At 46.0% G+C, this 14962-nt stretch overlaps 1 protein-coding gene across 2 annotated transcripts; it reads left to right on the plus strand.

Moving 5' to 3' along the window:
• The first annotated feature begins 3341 nt into the window (after positions 1–3341).
• LOC142071442 (uncharacterized) lies at positions 3342–6539 on the plus strand. 2 transcript variants are annotated; one of them, XM_075126205.1, is made up of 3 exons: positions 3342–3467; positions 3723–4795; positions 5384–6539. In XM_075126205.1, exons 2-3 carry the CDS (start codon positions 4213–4215, stop codon positions 5923–5925), a joined length of 1125 nt encoding a protein of 374 aa, XP_074982306.1. In that variant the 5' UTR covers positions 3342–3467; positions 3723–4212; the 3' UTR covers positions 5926–6539. The 2 variants fall into 2 exon arrangements, with proteins under 2 accessions (XP_074982306.1, XP_074982307.1); XM_075126206.1 differs by having other exon boundaries at positions 3342–4795.
• Positions 6540–14962: the final 8423 nt, after the last annotated feature.

Raw genomic sequence — 14962 nt, forward strand, 5'->3', positions numbered from 1 at the left:
CCTCCCTTTGTCATGTTGTATGCCTATTGCTGTGCTTAACACAAGAGCAGCATGAGACACTAAAGTCAGAGATACAGATTAAGTTCCAATTATCAATGATTTAATTGAAAACCAAACGTAATAAGTACTTCAGAGCAGGAACCGTGTCTACCTCTATGTGGCATGTAGCACAGCAGGACCCTGATTCTGATCAGGGCCTCTAGGTGCTACCGTAACAGAACAAATAATAAAATCCAGGCAGATCAATCTACTATCCTGATGCACAAAATGGCTTTTTGTTATCTGTCTTCTTTCTTGTTTGTAATATTTTCATTACTGCACATTTACTGTTAGTGGCCCCTGGTGGCAAGGTTTACAACTGCAGAATTTATGCTAAATTTTTATTTATAGGTCAAAAGGCCTGGGAATCCCAAATGCTAAAGAAATTTTCTGTTGAACCATTCAGAACATCAGACCTAGGAACCAGAAATACATCATAATTTTTTCCCCATCCTTGCTGTAAGTAATGATGCATCAGAGTAAATCCATTCTTTTTAGGATTTGCTTCCTCCAAATTAATGTTAAGGGGTTCTTATACTTCCTTTGCAGATGTTGTTCTCAGTGTTGTAGCAAGGTTAATAATATAGACTCCTTTTCTTGAAAGTTCAGTGTGGATGAAAGGCACCTGAGAAGAGCAGCAAAAATGATTACACGTCTAGAAAACATGACCTGTGAGGGAAGATTGAAAAAATTGAGTTTATTTAGTCTGAAGAAGAGAAGACTGAGGGGAGACATAACAGTTTTCAAGTACATAAAAGGTTGCTACAAGGAGGAGGGAGAAAAATTGTTCTTAATTTCTGAGGATAGGATAAGAAGCAGTGGGCTTAAATTGCAGCAAAGTGGTTTAGGTTGGACATTAAGGAAAACTTCCTAACTGTCAGCGTGTTTAAGCACTGGAATAAACAGCATAAGGAGATTGTGGAATCTGCATCACTGGAGGTTTTTAAGAGCAAGTTAAACAAATACCTGTCAGGGATGGTCTAGATAGTCTAGATAATACTTAGTCCTGCCACGAGTGCAGGGGACTGGACTAGATGTCCTCTTGAGGCAGAGGTGAAAGTAAGCCGGTATGTCCCGGTACAGCATACCAGCAAGAGCCAGTGCACCGTACTGGGGCAGCCCAGCTTCCCCAGGGGACAATTTAAAGGGCCTGGGGCTCCCAGCAGTGGCTGGAGTCCCAGGCCCTTTAAATTGCCTTCAGAGCCCCGCTGCTGGAGCCCTGAGGTAGCGGGGGCTCCAGGGGCTATTTAAAGGGTTGGGGCTCCAGCTGTCTCTGCTGCCCTGGTCCTTTAAATAGCTGCTGGAGACCCACCGCTTCCCCAGGGCTCCGGTGGCTATTTAAAGGGCCAGGGTGGTAGAAGAGGGGAGACCCGGGCCCTTTAAATAGCCCCTGGAGCCCCAGGCTGCTACTGCTACCCTGGTGGGGGGGACGACACTTACCTTACAGGGTGGGCTGGGGCTGGCTCTGACTCCCTCAACCCCGCCCCTTCCACCATAGACCCCGCCCCTTCCGGGGGCCAGAGCTGTCCCCAGAGTACCAGTAAGTCACTTGACTTACTTTCACCCCTGTCTTGAGGTCCCTTTCTGTCCTACGATTTTATGATTCTATGATTTACAGTTTATTTGTAAGCATTTCCCCAATTATTCCCTTTATGCTTTTTACTTCATTGTTTTTAGGGACATTGGTGCAGAGCTGCAGGACAGAAAATATGGCCTATGTCAGGCATCATGATACCTATATTGTCACTAGAAAAATCAAGTACAGTCCAAACTTTGGGAAGAATTGTGTATATTTATTTATTATTTCATATGAAAATGAGCTGTCATTTCAGCTGTGCTGATCCTGGGCTTCCCATGGAGCTTTAAATACTAATTTGTTTCTTTTCTCTTTTTCTTTTAAATACAAGAAGAGATTATTATAGGTTATGGAAGTGCCTGTAAAATCTGTTTTTAGATGATCCAAGCCATTTTTAAGTAAAATACACCTATTTGACACTGCTCAGCTGTCTAAAATTAATTTTTACATCCTGTGTCTAAACTCTACAAAAGGTACTGGAGAGAGATGTACAGGCTCATCCAACAAGTCTCTTCATATTTCACTTCTGTGATAAGCTCCTGAACCCAGTGTTTCTTATTGAAGTGTTCCATCCGTTCCTATAAGCTGCTGCTGTTATGCTGTGCAGAATCCATTGTCTGATATTAAACTTTTTTCAAGAACCAAATTGTCTCTTGGACTATTGTCTAAGTGTATCTGTTCCAAGGAAAAAAATGCATTAGTGTGTACTGCATTATGTTTTGAGAAATTCTTGAAAAATTGCATAAAGGTTTAAAATTGGGAAATATTGGTATTATTTTTTAGTTGCAAAAGTTGCAGTACACAAGCAGTGTATTCCAATCACTCTTAACCTAATGCCACTATGAAATACCTTTGTGCCCTGACCGCATTTCTAGCAGAGTCTTTCAAATAACTATCAGCAAATCTTTGTATTTGAATTGTAGCAGTAATAAATGAGTAAGGATCTGTGGTTAGAGGATCATCTTGGAATAGACCTTGCTGTAATATGACAAAAAAGTAAAGCAAAAAAGCACTGTTATCAGTGTATAATGAAATGTTTTTTTACGCATACCCACATTCCTTCTGAAGTTACTTCCATTCAAACATGAAACTTGGATTCTGATATAATGGACGCAATAGATACGGCTACTTGGATTGTAAACTGTTTAGGTCAAAAAACTTTTCATCAAGCTGTCTGAAAATTACTATGCACCTCTTGGCACTATGTACATGATACTGTACTGTAAGAGCCCAATTTTGCTCTGTTACACCAGTGTAAATCCAGACTAACTCCACTGACATTGATTTAATTGAGAGCATAATTTGGTTGTAAGCATTTATGAGGCTTTGTTATGAAACTCAGCAGCACCAGTACTCTTGATTTAGTATATTTACTCTGTTGATGTTCAATAATACAGTGATATGTGCCAGGAAAAAAAACACTAAAGATCTAGAGAAGCTTAATTTATATCTAAATTAGATGATACTTTATTTTTAGTCTCTTATTCTAGTAGCTATTTCAGCTATTCTATGCCAAACGGGGGATTTACAGAAATTGGATGAACTGAGACAATTTGCATGTTTGACAAAAATGTCTGTTGCACTGCTGGCACGTTAGCAATAATGCAGAGAAATCAACAGGCTGCAGTTTGTAACAGGAAATGAATGATCTAAAGTACAGAAACCACAGCATTGAGTCAGTTATCGGTGTGCACTGGCAATCAAGCTTTCATTTGCTACAGCTAGAAAACCCTGAGTGTGCCACAGACATGTCAGGTTGTATATTGGTAATAAGAACAGAAAGAGGTTAAGAAAACAACTGCAGATCCATATGCAGTGTGGTCAGCAAGTCTCTTCATATGGCAGAATTTCAGTAAGCCCTGACAAATGTCCAGTTTACCTGTTTATACTTTCAGCCTTCTGATGCTAGAACAGTGGTCCAATTATGTGTTTCTTTTCCCTCTGGATTAAGATAGTGCCCTTTTCCAAAAAATATACATACACGCTTGTCCATAGAGAGAGACAGAATCAATGTGGTAGTCTGTTTTCTTCTTTGACTATATCCCAGTCTTGCCACTGCCAGGTCAATAATTGCCATTTCATAACTTGCATAATTATTTCTCCACAGGCAACCATAACTGCTAATGATGCCACATTAATTCTGTCAGCCTATAAAAGCCGATCACTACATCAGTTAGCTTCTATACAGTATATCTACAATAAGAGCAAGGTAGGTCAGAGCATTCTTAGGGCTGTTTCTTTGCCCTGGTCTACACTAGGACTTTAGGTCGAATTTAGCAGCGTTAAATCGATTTAAACCTGCACCCGTCCACACAATGAAGCCCTTTATTTTGACTTAAAGGGCTCTTAAAATCGATTTCCTTACTCCACCCCTGACAAGTGGATTAGCGCTTAAATCGACGTTGCCAGCTCGAATTTGGGGTACTGTGGACACAATTCGATGGTATTGGCCTCCGGGAGCTATCCCAGAGTGCTCCATTCTGACCGCTCTGGACAGCGCTCTCAACTCAGATGCACTGGCCAGATAGACAGGAAAAGAACCGCGAACTTTTGAATCTCATTTCCTGTTTGGCCAGCGTGGCAAGCTGCAGGTGACCATGCAGAGCTCATCAGCACAGGTGACCATGATGGAGTCCCAGAATCGCAAAAGAGCTCCAGCATGGACCGAACGGGAGGTACAGGATCTGATCGCTGTTTGGGGAGAGGAATCCGTGCTATCAAAACTCCGTTCCAGTTTTCGAAATGCCAAAACCTTTCTGAAAATCTCCCAGGGCATGAAGGACAGAGGCAATAACAGGGACCCGAAGCAGTGCCGCGTGAAACTGAAGGAGCTGAGACAAGCCTACCAGAAAACCAGAGAGGCGAACAGCCGCTCTGGGTCAGAGCCCCAAACATGCCGCTTCTATGATGAGCTGCATGCCATTTTAGGGGGTTCAGCCACCACTACCCCAGCCGTGTTGTTTGACTCCTTCAATGGAGATGGAGGCAATACGGAAGTAGGTTTTGGGGACGAAGAAGATGATGATGAGGATGAGGTTGTAGATAGCTCACAGCAAGCAAGTGGAGAAACCGGTTTTCCCGACAGCCAGGAACTGTTTCTCACCCTAGACCTGGAGCCAGTACCCCCCGAACCCTCCCAAGGCTGCCTCCTGGACCCAGCAGGCGGAGAAGGGACCTCTGGTGAGTGTACCTTTTAAAATGCTATACATGGTTTAAAAGCAAGCATGTGAAAGGATTACTTTGCCCTGGCATTTGCGGTTCTCCTAGATGTAGTCCTAAAGCCTTTGCAAAAGGTTTCTGGGGAGGGCAGCCTTATTTCGTCCTTCATGGTAGGACACTTTACCACTCCAGGCCAGTAACACGTACTCGGGAATCACTGTAGAACAAAGCATTGCAGTGTATGTTTGCTGGCATTCAACCAAAATCCGTTCTTTATCTCTCTGTGTTATCCTCAGGAGAGTGAGATATAATTCATGGTCACCTGGTTGAAATAGAGTGCTTTTCTTCAGGGGACACTCAGAGGAGCCCATTCCTGCTGGGCTGTTTGCCTGTGGCTAAACAGAAATGTTCCTCGCTGTTAGCCACAGGGAGGGGAGAAGGTTGAGGGGGTAGTCACGCGGTGGGAGGAGGCAAAATGCGACCTTGTAACGAAAGCACATGTGCTATGTATGTAATGTTAACAGCAAGGTTTACCCTGAAAGAGTGTAGCCACTGTTTTATAAAATGTGTCTTTTTAAATACCGCTGTCCCTTTTTTTTTCTCCACCAGCTGCATGTGTTTCAATGATCACAGGATCTTCTCCTTCCCAGAGGCTAGTGAAGCTTAGAAAGAAAAAAAAACGCACTCGCGATGAAATGTTCTCCGAGCTCATGCTGTCCTCCCACACTGACAGAGCACAGACGAATGCGTGGAGGCAAATAATGTCAGAGTGCAGGAAAGCACAAAATGACCGGGAGGAGAGGTGGCGGGCTGAAGAGAGTAAGTGGCGGGCTGAAGAGAGTAAGTGGCGGGCTGAAGACAGGGCTGAAGCTCAAATGTGGCGGCAGCGTGATGAGAGGAGGCAGGATTCAATGCTGAGGCTGCTGCAGGACCAAACCAGTATGCTCCAGTGTATGGTTGAGCTGCAGCAAAGGCAGCTGGAGCACAGACTGCCACTGCTGCCCCTCTGTAACCAACCACCCTCCTCCCCAAGTTCCATAGCCTCCACACCCAGACGCCCAAGAACGCGGTGGGGGGGCCTCCAGCCAACCAGCCACTCCACCACAGAGGATTGCCCAAAAAAAAGAAGGCTGTCATTCAATAAATTTTAAAGTTGTAAACTTTTAAAGTGCTGTGCTTAAAGTGCTGTGTGGCATTTTCCTTCCCTCCTCCACCACCCCTCCTGGGATACCTTGGTAGTCATCCCCCTATTTGTGTGATGAATGAATAACGAATGCATGACTGTGAAGCAGAAATGACTTTATTGCCTCTGCAAGCAATGATTAAAGGGAGGAGGGGCGGGTGGTTAGCTTACAGGGAAGTAGAGTGAACCAAGGGGCGGGGGGTTTCATCAAGGAGAAACAAACAGAACTTTCACACCGTAGCCTGGCCAGTCATGAAACTGGTTTTCAAAGCTTCTCTGATGCGTACCGCGCCCTCCTGTGCTCTTCTAACAGCCCTGGTGTCTGGCTGCGCGTAACCAGCAGCTAGGCGATTTGCCTCAACCTCCCACCCCGCCATAAACGTCTCCCCCTTACTCTCACAGATATTGTGGAGCACACAGCAAGCAGTAATAACAGTGGGAATATTGGTTTCGCTGAGGTCTAAGCGAGTCAGTAAACTGCGCCAGCGCGCCTTTAAACGTCCAAATGCACATTCTACCACCATTCTGCACTTGCTCAGCCTGTAGTTGAACAGCTCCTGACTACTGTCCAGGCTGCCTGTGTACGGCTTCATGAGCCATGGCATTAAGGGGTAGGCTGGGTCCCCAAGGATACATATAGGCATTTCAACATCCCCAACAGTTATTTTCTGGTCTGGGAATAAAGTCCCTTCCTGCAGCTTTTGAAACAAACCAGAGTTCCTGAAGATGCGAGCATCATGCACCTTTCCCGGCCATCCCACGTTGATGTTGGTGAAACGTCCCTTGTGATCCACCAGAGCTTGCAGCACTATTGAAAAGTACCCCTTGCAGTTTATGTACTCGGCGGCTTGGTGCTCCGGTGTCAAGATAGGGATATGGGTTCCGTCTATAGCCCCACCACAGTTAGGGAATCCCATTGCAGCAAAGCCATCCACTATGACCTGCACATTTCCCAGGGTCACTACCCTTGATATCAGCAGATCTTTGATTGCGTGGGCTACTTGCATCACAGCAGCCCCCACAGTAGATTTGCCCACTCCAAATTGATTCCCAACTGACCGGTAGCTGTCTGGCGTTGCAAGCTTCCACAGGGCTATCGCCACTCGCTTCTCAAATGTGAGGGCTGCTCTCATCTTGGTATTCATGCGCTTCAGGGCAGGGGAAAGCAAGTCACAAAGTTCCATGAAAGTGCCCTTACGCATGCAAAAGTTTCGTAGCCACTGGGAATCGTCCCAGACCTGCAACACTATGCGGTCCCACCAGTCTGTGCTTGTTTCCCGAGCCCAGAATCGGCGTTCCACAGCATGAACCTGCCCCATTAGCACCATGATGCATGCATTGTCAGGGCCCATGCTTTCAGAGAAATCTGTGTCCATGTCCTGATCACTCATGGGACTGCGCTGACGTCGCCTCCTCGCCCGGTGTCGCGTTGCCATGTTCTGGTGCTGCATATACCGCTGGATAATGTGTGTGGTGGTTAATGTGCTCCTAATTGCCAAAGTGAGCTGAGCGGCCTCCATGCTTGCCTTGGTATGGCGTCCGCACAGAAAAAAGGCGCGGAACAATTGTCTGCCGTTGCTCTGACGGAGGGAGGGGCGACTGACGACACGGCTTACAGGGTTGGCTTCAGGGAGCTAAAATCAACAAAGGGTGTGCCTGTACATCAAGGAGTATTTCAGGCAGGACTGCACGGAGGGTTCCAATAAGAAATGGTGCACCTAAGTTATCGTTGTTATTGGAACAAGGAGGTTAGCCTGGCCTCTGATTGATACATGGCTAGATTTACCTCGCTGCACCTTCTCTGTGAGTGACTGTAGTGTGACCTATAGGAATGAGTCCCCTAGACAGGGGAGGAGGCAAATGAGTACAAAACAAATCTGGTCTATTTCTTGTTTTGACCCACTCCATCTATCTTTTACATCTTTGGCTGGCAGCAGACGGTGCAGAAGGACTGCATGCCATCCACATTTCATGGCTGCTCGGCAGAAGATGGTACAGTACGACTGCTAGCCATCCCCATCTCTTGCCTGCATGGCAGAAGATGGTGCAATACGACTGCTAGCAATCCTCATCTCTTGCCTGCCTGGCAGAAGATGGTACAGTACGACTGCTAGCAGTCCGTATCGCCTGCCCGCTCACCATAAGACGGTTCAATAGGACTGACTGCAGGACTAAAGAGAATGACCTGGTCAAGTCACTCCAAATTTAGTCCCTGTGCCCATGTCTGCCCAGGCGCTCCTGATCGACCTCACAGAGGCGACCAGGAGCACCTCAGACATGACGATGACGGCTACCAGTCGTACTGTACCGTCTGCTGCCACAAGGCAAGGGGTTGCTGCTACTGTGTAGCAATGCCGTACCGCGTCTGCCAGCACCCAGGAGACATAGGGTGACAGTTACCTAAGCGGGCTCCATGCTTGCCGTGGTATGGCGTCTGCACAGGTAACTCAGGAAAAAAGGCGTGAAATGATTGTCTGCCCTTGCTTTCACGGGGGGAGGGAGGGAATGGGGGGCTGACGATATGTACCCAGAACCACCCGCGACAATGTTTTAGCCCCATCAGGCATTGGGATCTCAACCCAGAATTCCAATGGGCAGCGGAGACTGCGGGAACTGTGGGATAGCTACCCACAGTGCAACGCTCCGGAAGTCGACGCTTGCCTCGGTACTGTGGAAGCGCTCCGCCGAGTTAATGCACTTAATGCACTTAGAGCATTTTCTGTGGGGACACACACACTCGAATATATAAAACCGATTTCTAAAAAACCGACTTCTATAAATTCGACCTAATTTCGTATGTCTACACTTACAATTTCGTAAGTGTAGACATACCCTTAGAAACACTAATCACTGCTGTTCTCTTAGTGTCAGTTGCATAATAACTAACCCTATTAGACCCTTAAAGTCTTGAATGTTCTTTCATCAAAAGCACATCCTTGTTTTTCACACTGTATAACTTCTAATTTGTGTGTTTCACCCAAATCTCAACAGAATCTGCTCCCTGAATGCCCTTGAGGTTGTTATTTCTGTGAACTCTCTCCAGTTGAAGAATTTCCTTTTCCACTTGCTCAGGACATAGTGTTGCAACTATAATGAGAGGCCACTTCCTGATGAAAGGATGGATCCTGTTAGCACAGTTTCTCTGATTTGCAGGGGGAAACAATCTATTCAGTCTTGTGCAATATTCCAAACTGAGAGCAAATCCCACAAGCACAAAATAAATCCTTTCTATGCTATTCAGTGTCTTCGTGTGAATTACGAACTCTGCCTACCAACAAACAATAAATCTTATGATAATCTAAATTAAAGACAAAATGGGACTGGAGTTATCATGAGAAAAATAATAAAATCTTTTAGCACCGTACTCTGAAATTAAATAATTTTAGAGAGAGAAACAAATCTTTTTCTCATGGTTCCATTCCTGAAATTCAGTTTGTGGAGCTATAATAATAACATTGCTTATGCACAAATGCTATTTTACAGTAAATATTCTGTACTTGTCATGGATGCTCTTAACTTTTTTGCTGTAAAATATCTTTAGCAGCAGGCACAGACCTCAAAATGGGCAACAAATGTGTGGACAAAGTGGTAAGTCAAGAATGTTGACTTCAATTATTTATTTTTGAATAGATTTGGGAAGGGAGAACAGGATGAGGATGGCTAGGTGATTGCAGTCTCAAAATCTTTTTTTTCTTTTTTTCTTTTTTTTTTTAAGGTAACTGATGCTGTTTGAGCAAACGTCTAGCAAGTTGCACCCAGTCGGAGTGGATGGGTTGTGCAAGGGCTGAAAAATGGAATCCTAACCAGGGCAGAGGATGGCTGTAGCTATTACTACAGGACATGAGGAGGGGTAGCAAACATAAGTGTGTAGAGATCGCACCTCCTTGCTCCCAAAACACACCCATGGTCCAGTATGGAGAGCTGCTACACAGCGCTGCTCCATGATGCAAAGGGTTTTGTGGCCCATGGGGCTAGCCTGCTAGCTTGCTATATTATATAATCTGTTTTCTTTATTGGTTTGATTATTATTCTCTTGGATTATGTTTTGTACTGAATAATTCCAGTACAAATTTCTTCATTATCCTTGGCTGTAACTCAAGGAACATACAGGCCTGTATCCTGTATGATTATCTAGAGAAATTTAGCATAAGTGTTTGTAACCTTTGGCATAGACTAATGGCCTAGTGGTTACCTCTTTTGACTTTGGGGAACTGAACAGAAAACTGAATGTGTTCACCAAAATTCTGGAAAATACCGGTAACCACGAGGTTCTGCATACCACTGAACATGGAAGTAATGATCTAGGCCAAAGCTAATGGTTTTGAGGATGAGATAATTGATATTAATATAGATGAATATGCTAGCCTATACAGTAAGTGTACCCAAAGATTTATCTGGGTGGAAGGTTGGGCATTGATGTGAATTTTCAGGACAGTGTCAGGACCTTATAAGAGGGCAAACCACCATAAGGAGGGGTCATTCCTTCTCATAGTTATCTTCTGTTAAGCTATCAGCTTAGCATCTGCAGTATAGATGACCTCCTGAGGTTCCTTCCAACCCTGATATTCTATGATTCTATAGCTTAGCTATTCAACACTTGAACCTGATCTCTACCAGTTTGGGATTGAAGAGCCTGGAGCATCAAACTCATTCGGCCAGAGATGAGGCTGGTCCTCTGTCTCCCACAACCAGGTGTCCAAGGAAGGGCGCAAGTATGCTAGTTTAAGTAGCCTCTTATAAAAGGGATGTTACCACCAGGGACTATAGAGCTGTATTACTTTTTTGTGGCTCTGTGGTTTGTAACTTTGGTTACTCTCTTGTTGATTTTAATAAAGATCTTGAAAATTTGGTTTTGTCCCCACACATGCCGAGGGTCCATACAAGATATTGTACTCCCTATGTTCTCTAATTCTATAGCCTGAATCTGGGACAAGAACCTAGGTATTTTCTGGTCAGATCATTGGTGAGCCTTAATAAATTAGCACTATAAATTCAGGTCAACTGTGTTCACTTGCATAGTGGAAACTGCTGTACTTTAGGCCCTATATAGAACTGTACAAGACGTATTTATACAGCACCCAAGTTGGCTAGGCCCTTAAAAAATTATTGGGAAGACAGGTCCAAGCCTTCCTTCAACAATTTGCAATCTCAACACATACAAGACAGTGGACTTATGGAGAAAAGGGATACACCATAGCAGCAAAGGATGAATGATGTTTTATCCTTGTCTTGTTTCAGATAATAATTTCACGATTGTCTGCTCCTTAACCTAACAAGTATAATGGCTATACCCACTGCTTTAGTGTGGGAGATCTGGACAGTCTCTGAGACTTATTTCTTTAAGAGTGAACTCAATAGGATGTGATAGAAGTCCAGTCATCTAAAACTGGACGAAGTGCTCCTGGGATAGTGGGCAGGAATAATTCCCCATTGGCAAGGGAGTAGACTATGTGTGACTTGTCATTTGCCATCTCTGATATTCATGAAATTAACACTAATCCCACACATATTTATCTAATTTTTTTAATAACTTGAAGGGTGGTGGAGTAGGGGAAAGGTGTATTGATTAGCCCACATAGCACTCTCTATTTTTAACTTCTTGTCTTTTTTCATTAGAAGAAGGAGCTGGAGGGTTTATAGAGCAGTTTCTGTATACAAGGCATTATAAATCCTAAATCAAAAAATGTTTCATTTGTAATGCAGTAAATCAGGAGGCAAATGCCAAAGCCATAACAATACTTGTTTGTTCTCTGCTTAAGTCAAACTCGGACTCCTCAAACCACCAGCAGTATCATGTGAGTGACATTTTGAGTGTATCATTACTTTGTATTTTTGCAGAGACAGCAACATAATTCATCATAATCCCTTTCACTCTGACTTGTGGTGGTTTACTTCAGAAGAATAGAAGGCAAAGAGCTCAACTTAAGTATATGCACAATCTTAATGGCAGTAGCTGTTTTCTTTGGGGCATGGTATACAAGACCAGAAGGGACCACTCTGGTTAATTACCCTGACAGGTAAAAATGTACAACTTATTTCTAGTCTGAATTGTCTAGCTTCAACTTCCAGCCGTGTTATACTTGGATCATGTCTTAGTTTTCTCTGTTAGACTAAAGAGCCCATTACTGAATATTTGTAGATGCACATAGATGTAATCAATACAGGAAAGACTGTTGTAATTGAAAGAACTGGTTATGAAGAAAGCAAGCACACTGATATGCTGAATTAGCTCCAGCATATCCATTTGACTGAAGAAAACAAAGAACTTCAGGCCAGATCCACAGAGAGACTTAGGATGCCTAAACCCCATTTTAAGTCGCCCAAATCCCAGTTTTAGGCACCACTGCACGCCACAAAACTCCTGCTTGGCTGCCACCTAACCCTATAGGTGCCTAAACTCACTCAGCCTAAATTTCCACTGTAAAAGCTCCCTAGGCGCCTAAGATGCTACCTCAGTCTATGTGTCTGGTCACCTATCTCCCTTGAGGGGGTGGGGCGCAGTGTTCCTTCTAATTTTTTATATCTGTGTGCGGAATTAATTTTGTTATGTGCACCACTATGGAGGGGATATGTGACACCTCCATAGTGGAGCACATAACAAAATTCATGTGGTGGGAGGGGGCTCAGGGCTGGGGCAGAGGGTTGGGGTGTGGGGGGATGAGGCTCTGGCTGGGGGTGTGGGCTTTGGGGTGGGGCTGGGGATGAGGGGTTTGGGGTGCGGGAGGGTGCTCAGGGCTGGGGCAGAGGGTTGGGATGTGGGGGGCTCTGGGGTGGGGCCAGGGATGAGGGGTTTGGGGTGCAGACTGCCCTGGGGCTGCAGTGGGACAAGAGAGGGCTGGGGGGAGTCATCTCGCTGCAGCAGCTCAGGGCTGGAGGAGAGGCGCCTCTCCCCGGCCGTGGCAGCTCCGTCGGGGCTGGGCTGGGACAGTCTGAGAGAGGGGCTCCTCTCCCCAACTGTGGCAGGTCTGCGCTGGGGCCAGCGGGGAGGGGCACCTCTCCCTGCCGCAGCCCAGAGTCCCTGCATGGGGCTTAATAGGCAGCTGCGCAGCCAGGCAGCTTAGAGGGAACTTAGGTGGGGGGTTGCCTGCCTTTGCAGCGTGTGGGTGCAGGTCACTTGCCAGAATTATCTGGGTATATCTCATTTAATCATATCTCTGCTCTTGCAGGGTCCTCGGGCAGGGGCACTGGAACAGGGGAACCCAGAGGGTCATGGCCCCTCTACTTTTTACTGGCTGTGAGGGCAAATGATGGGGGTGAGGGGCGGAAAAGAGTGAGCGGGGGAGGTGTCTTGGGGTGAAGAGGCAGTGTGGGGTGGGGTCTTGAGGGACGGGGTGGCACAAGTGTGAGGGCTTGGGGAGAAGGGGCGGTGTGAGGGCAGGGTCTAGGGGAAACGGCCAGGGCAGGGGGTGGGGACACGGTTTGAGTGCTGGTGGCCCCCTCACTTTTAGGGACCTTCCGTCACTCCTGCCTCAGGCACTGATGCAACTCAGTCCCTCCTATGCTCTGCTTGTGGGATCTATCTAGTTCAGGGGCTCTCAAACTTCATTGCATCGCCTTCTGACAACAAAAATTGCCTCACAACCTCAGGAGGAAGGACCAAAGCCCAAGCCTCACCTAACTCTGGGCAGGGGGGCCAAAGCTGAAGCTTGAGGGCTTCAGCCCCAAGCAGGGGGCCTGCAGCCTGAGCCCTGCCTCCCATGGCTGAAGCCCTTGGGCTTTGGCTTCAGCCCTGGGCAGTGAGGCTCAGGCTTCAACCCTGGGCTCCAGCAAGTCAAAGTCAGCCCTGGTGACCCCATTCAAAGGGGGTCACAACCCACAGTTTGAGAACCACTGATCTAGTCTCCTGAGGGCTGTAATATTTTGGTCTATTTTCAGTTGTCAGGTGGTGATGATGTCTTGTGGTGTACAGGAGGTCTGGCTAGATGACCTGCTGTCCCTCCTGGCCTTTAACTCTATGCCTAAGTCCCTGTGCAAACCTGAAACCACTTCTCCATCTTCCCTGTTGTGCCTGATCTGGTAGCCATGCTCTGAGCATGCCTAATGCCATACAAAATGGCTGGAGAAAAGAAAGCAAGTCTGTTAGCCGAGGGGTTAGAGTACTCCAGGGGGATGTGGGAGATCCTGGTTCAATTCCCCCTTGGTCTGTGGAGAAGGGCTTTGAAGAGGGGCTTTCCATTTCTCAGCTGAGTGGGCTAACCACTGGACTATGGGATAGTCTGATGTGGGACTCTCTTTCTTGTTGAAGCCATTTCACAATAATTAAATTGGTCTGGGGACAGAAAGAGGATCACTCGAGTCCAGTGGTTAGGGCACTCACATGGAACCCCTGTTCAAATCCCTTCTCCTCCTTGGTCAGGGTAGAGAATCAAAACAGGGTTTCCCACAGCCTGGCTGAATACCCTAACCACTAGGCTAAAGGTTATAAAGGAGGGCCTCGTTCCCCCCAACCCTCTGGCCATTTTGCGTGGAGTTCAGTAGGCACTAACTCATTCTCACAAGAAAAGGCTTAGGTACCTAAGCTGCCTGCCTCCAGGAGAGGTTCCTGGCTATGTCTAGGCTGCAGGGAGGTGCCTAATTCCATGGGAGAGGAGGGGCTTAGGACACACACCTCTTGTTTGGTATGTTTCATTGGCTAGCTTGGATGGCTCCCCACATAGCATGCTGGGTTTTGTGGATCTGATTCTTTTTATAGGGAGCCTATGTGCCTAATCAGGCTTTGTGAATCCTCTTGTTGTTCCAGTGATTTTCTAGTCACCTGAAAGTTAGGCATTGCAACACAGAGTTGCAATACCAAAATCCCTTTGTGGGGCTGGACCTTCCTGTGTGAAGCATCAACACACTAAGCAGATACCTATTATCAGTATAGTCTCTTTTCTCTTTTCTGGGCTCTAGGAATGGTCCTAAAATGACCTTTTACAATGGTGAGCCAAAATCCTTGATATGAAGAGTCTTCAACTTTCAGAAAGCATCAAAATCCAGATTGGAATTTCGAGGCTGACCTGTTT

The sequence above is a fragment of the Caretta caretta genome, chromosome 3, assembly GCF_965140235.1.
Source record: "Caretta caretta isolate rCarCar2 chromosome 3, rCarCar1.hap1, whole genome shotgun sequence".
Classification (NCBI taxonomy): Eukaryota; Metazoa; Chordata; order Testudines; family Cheloniidae; genus Caretta; species Caretta caretta.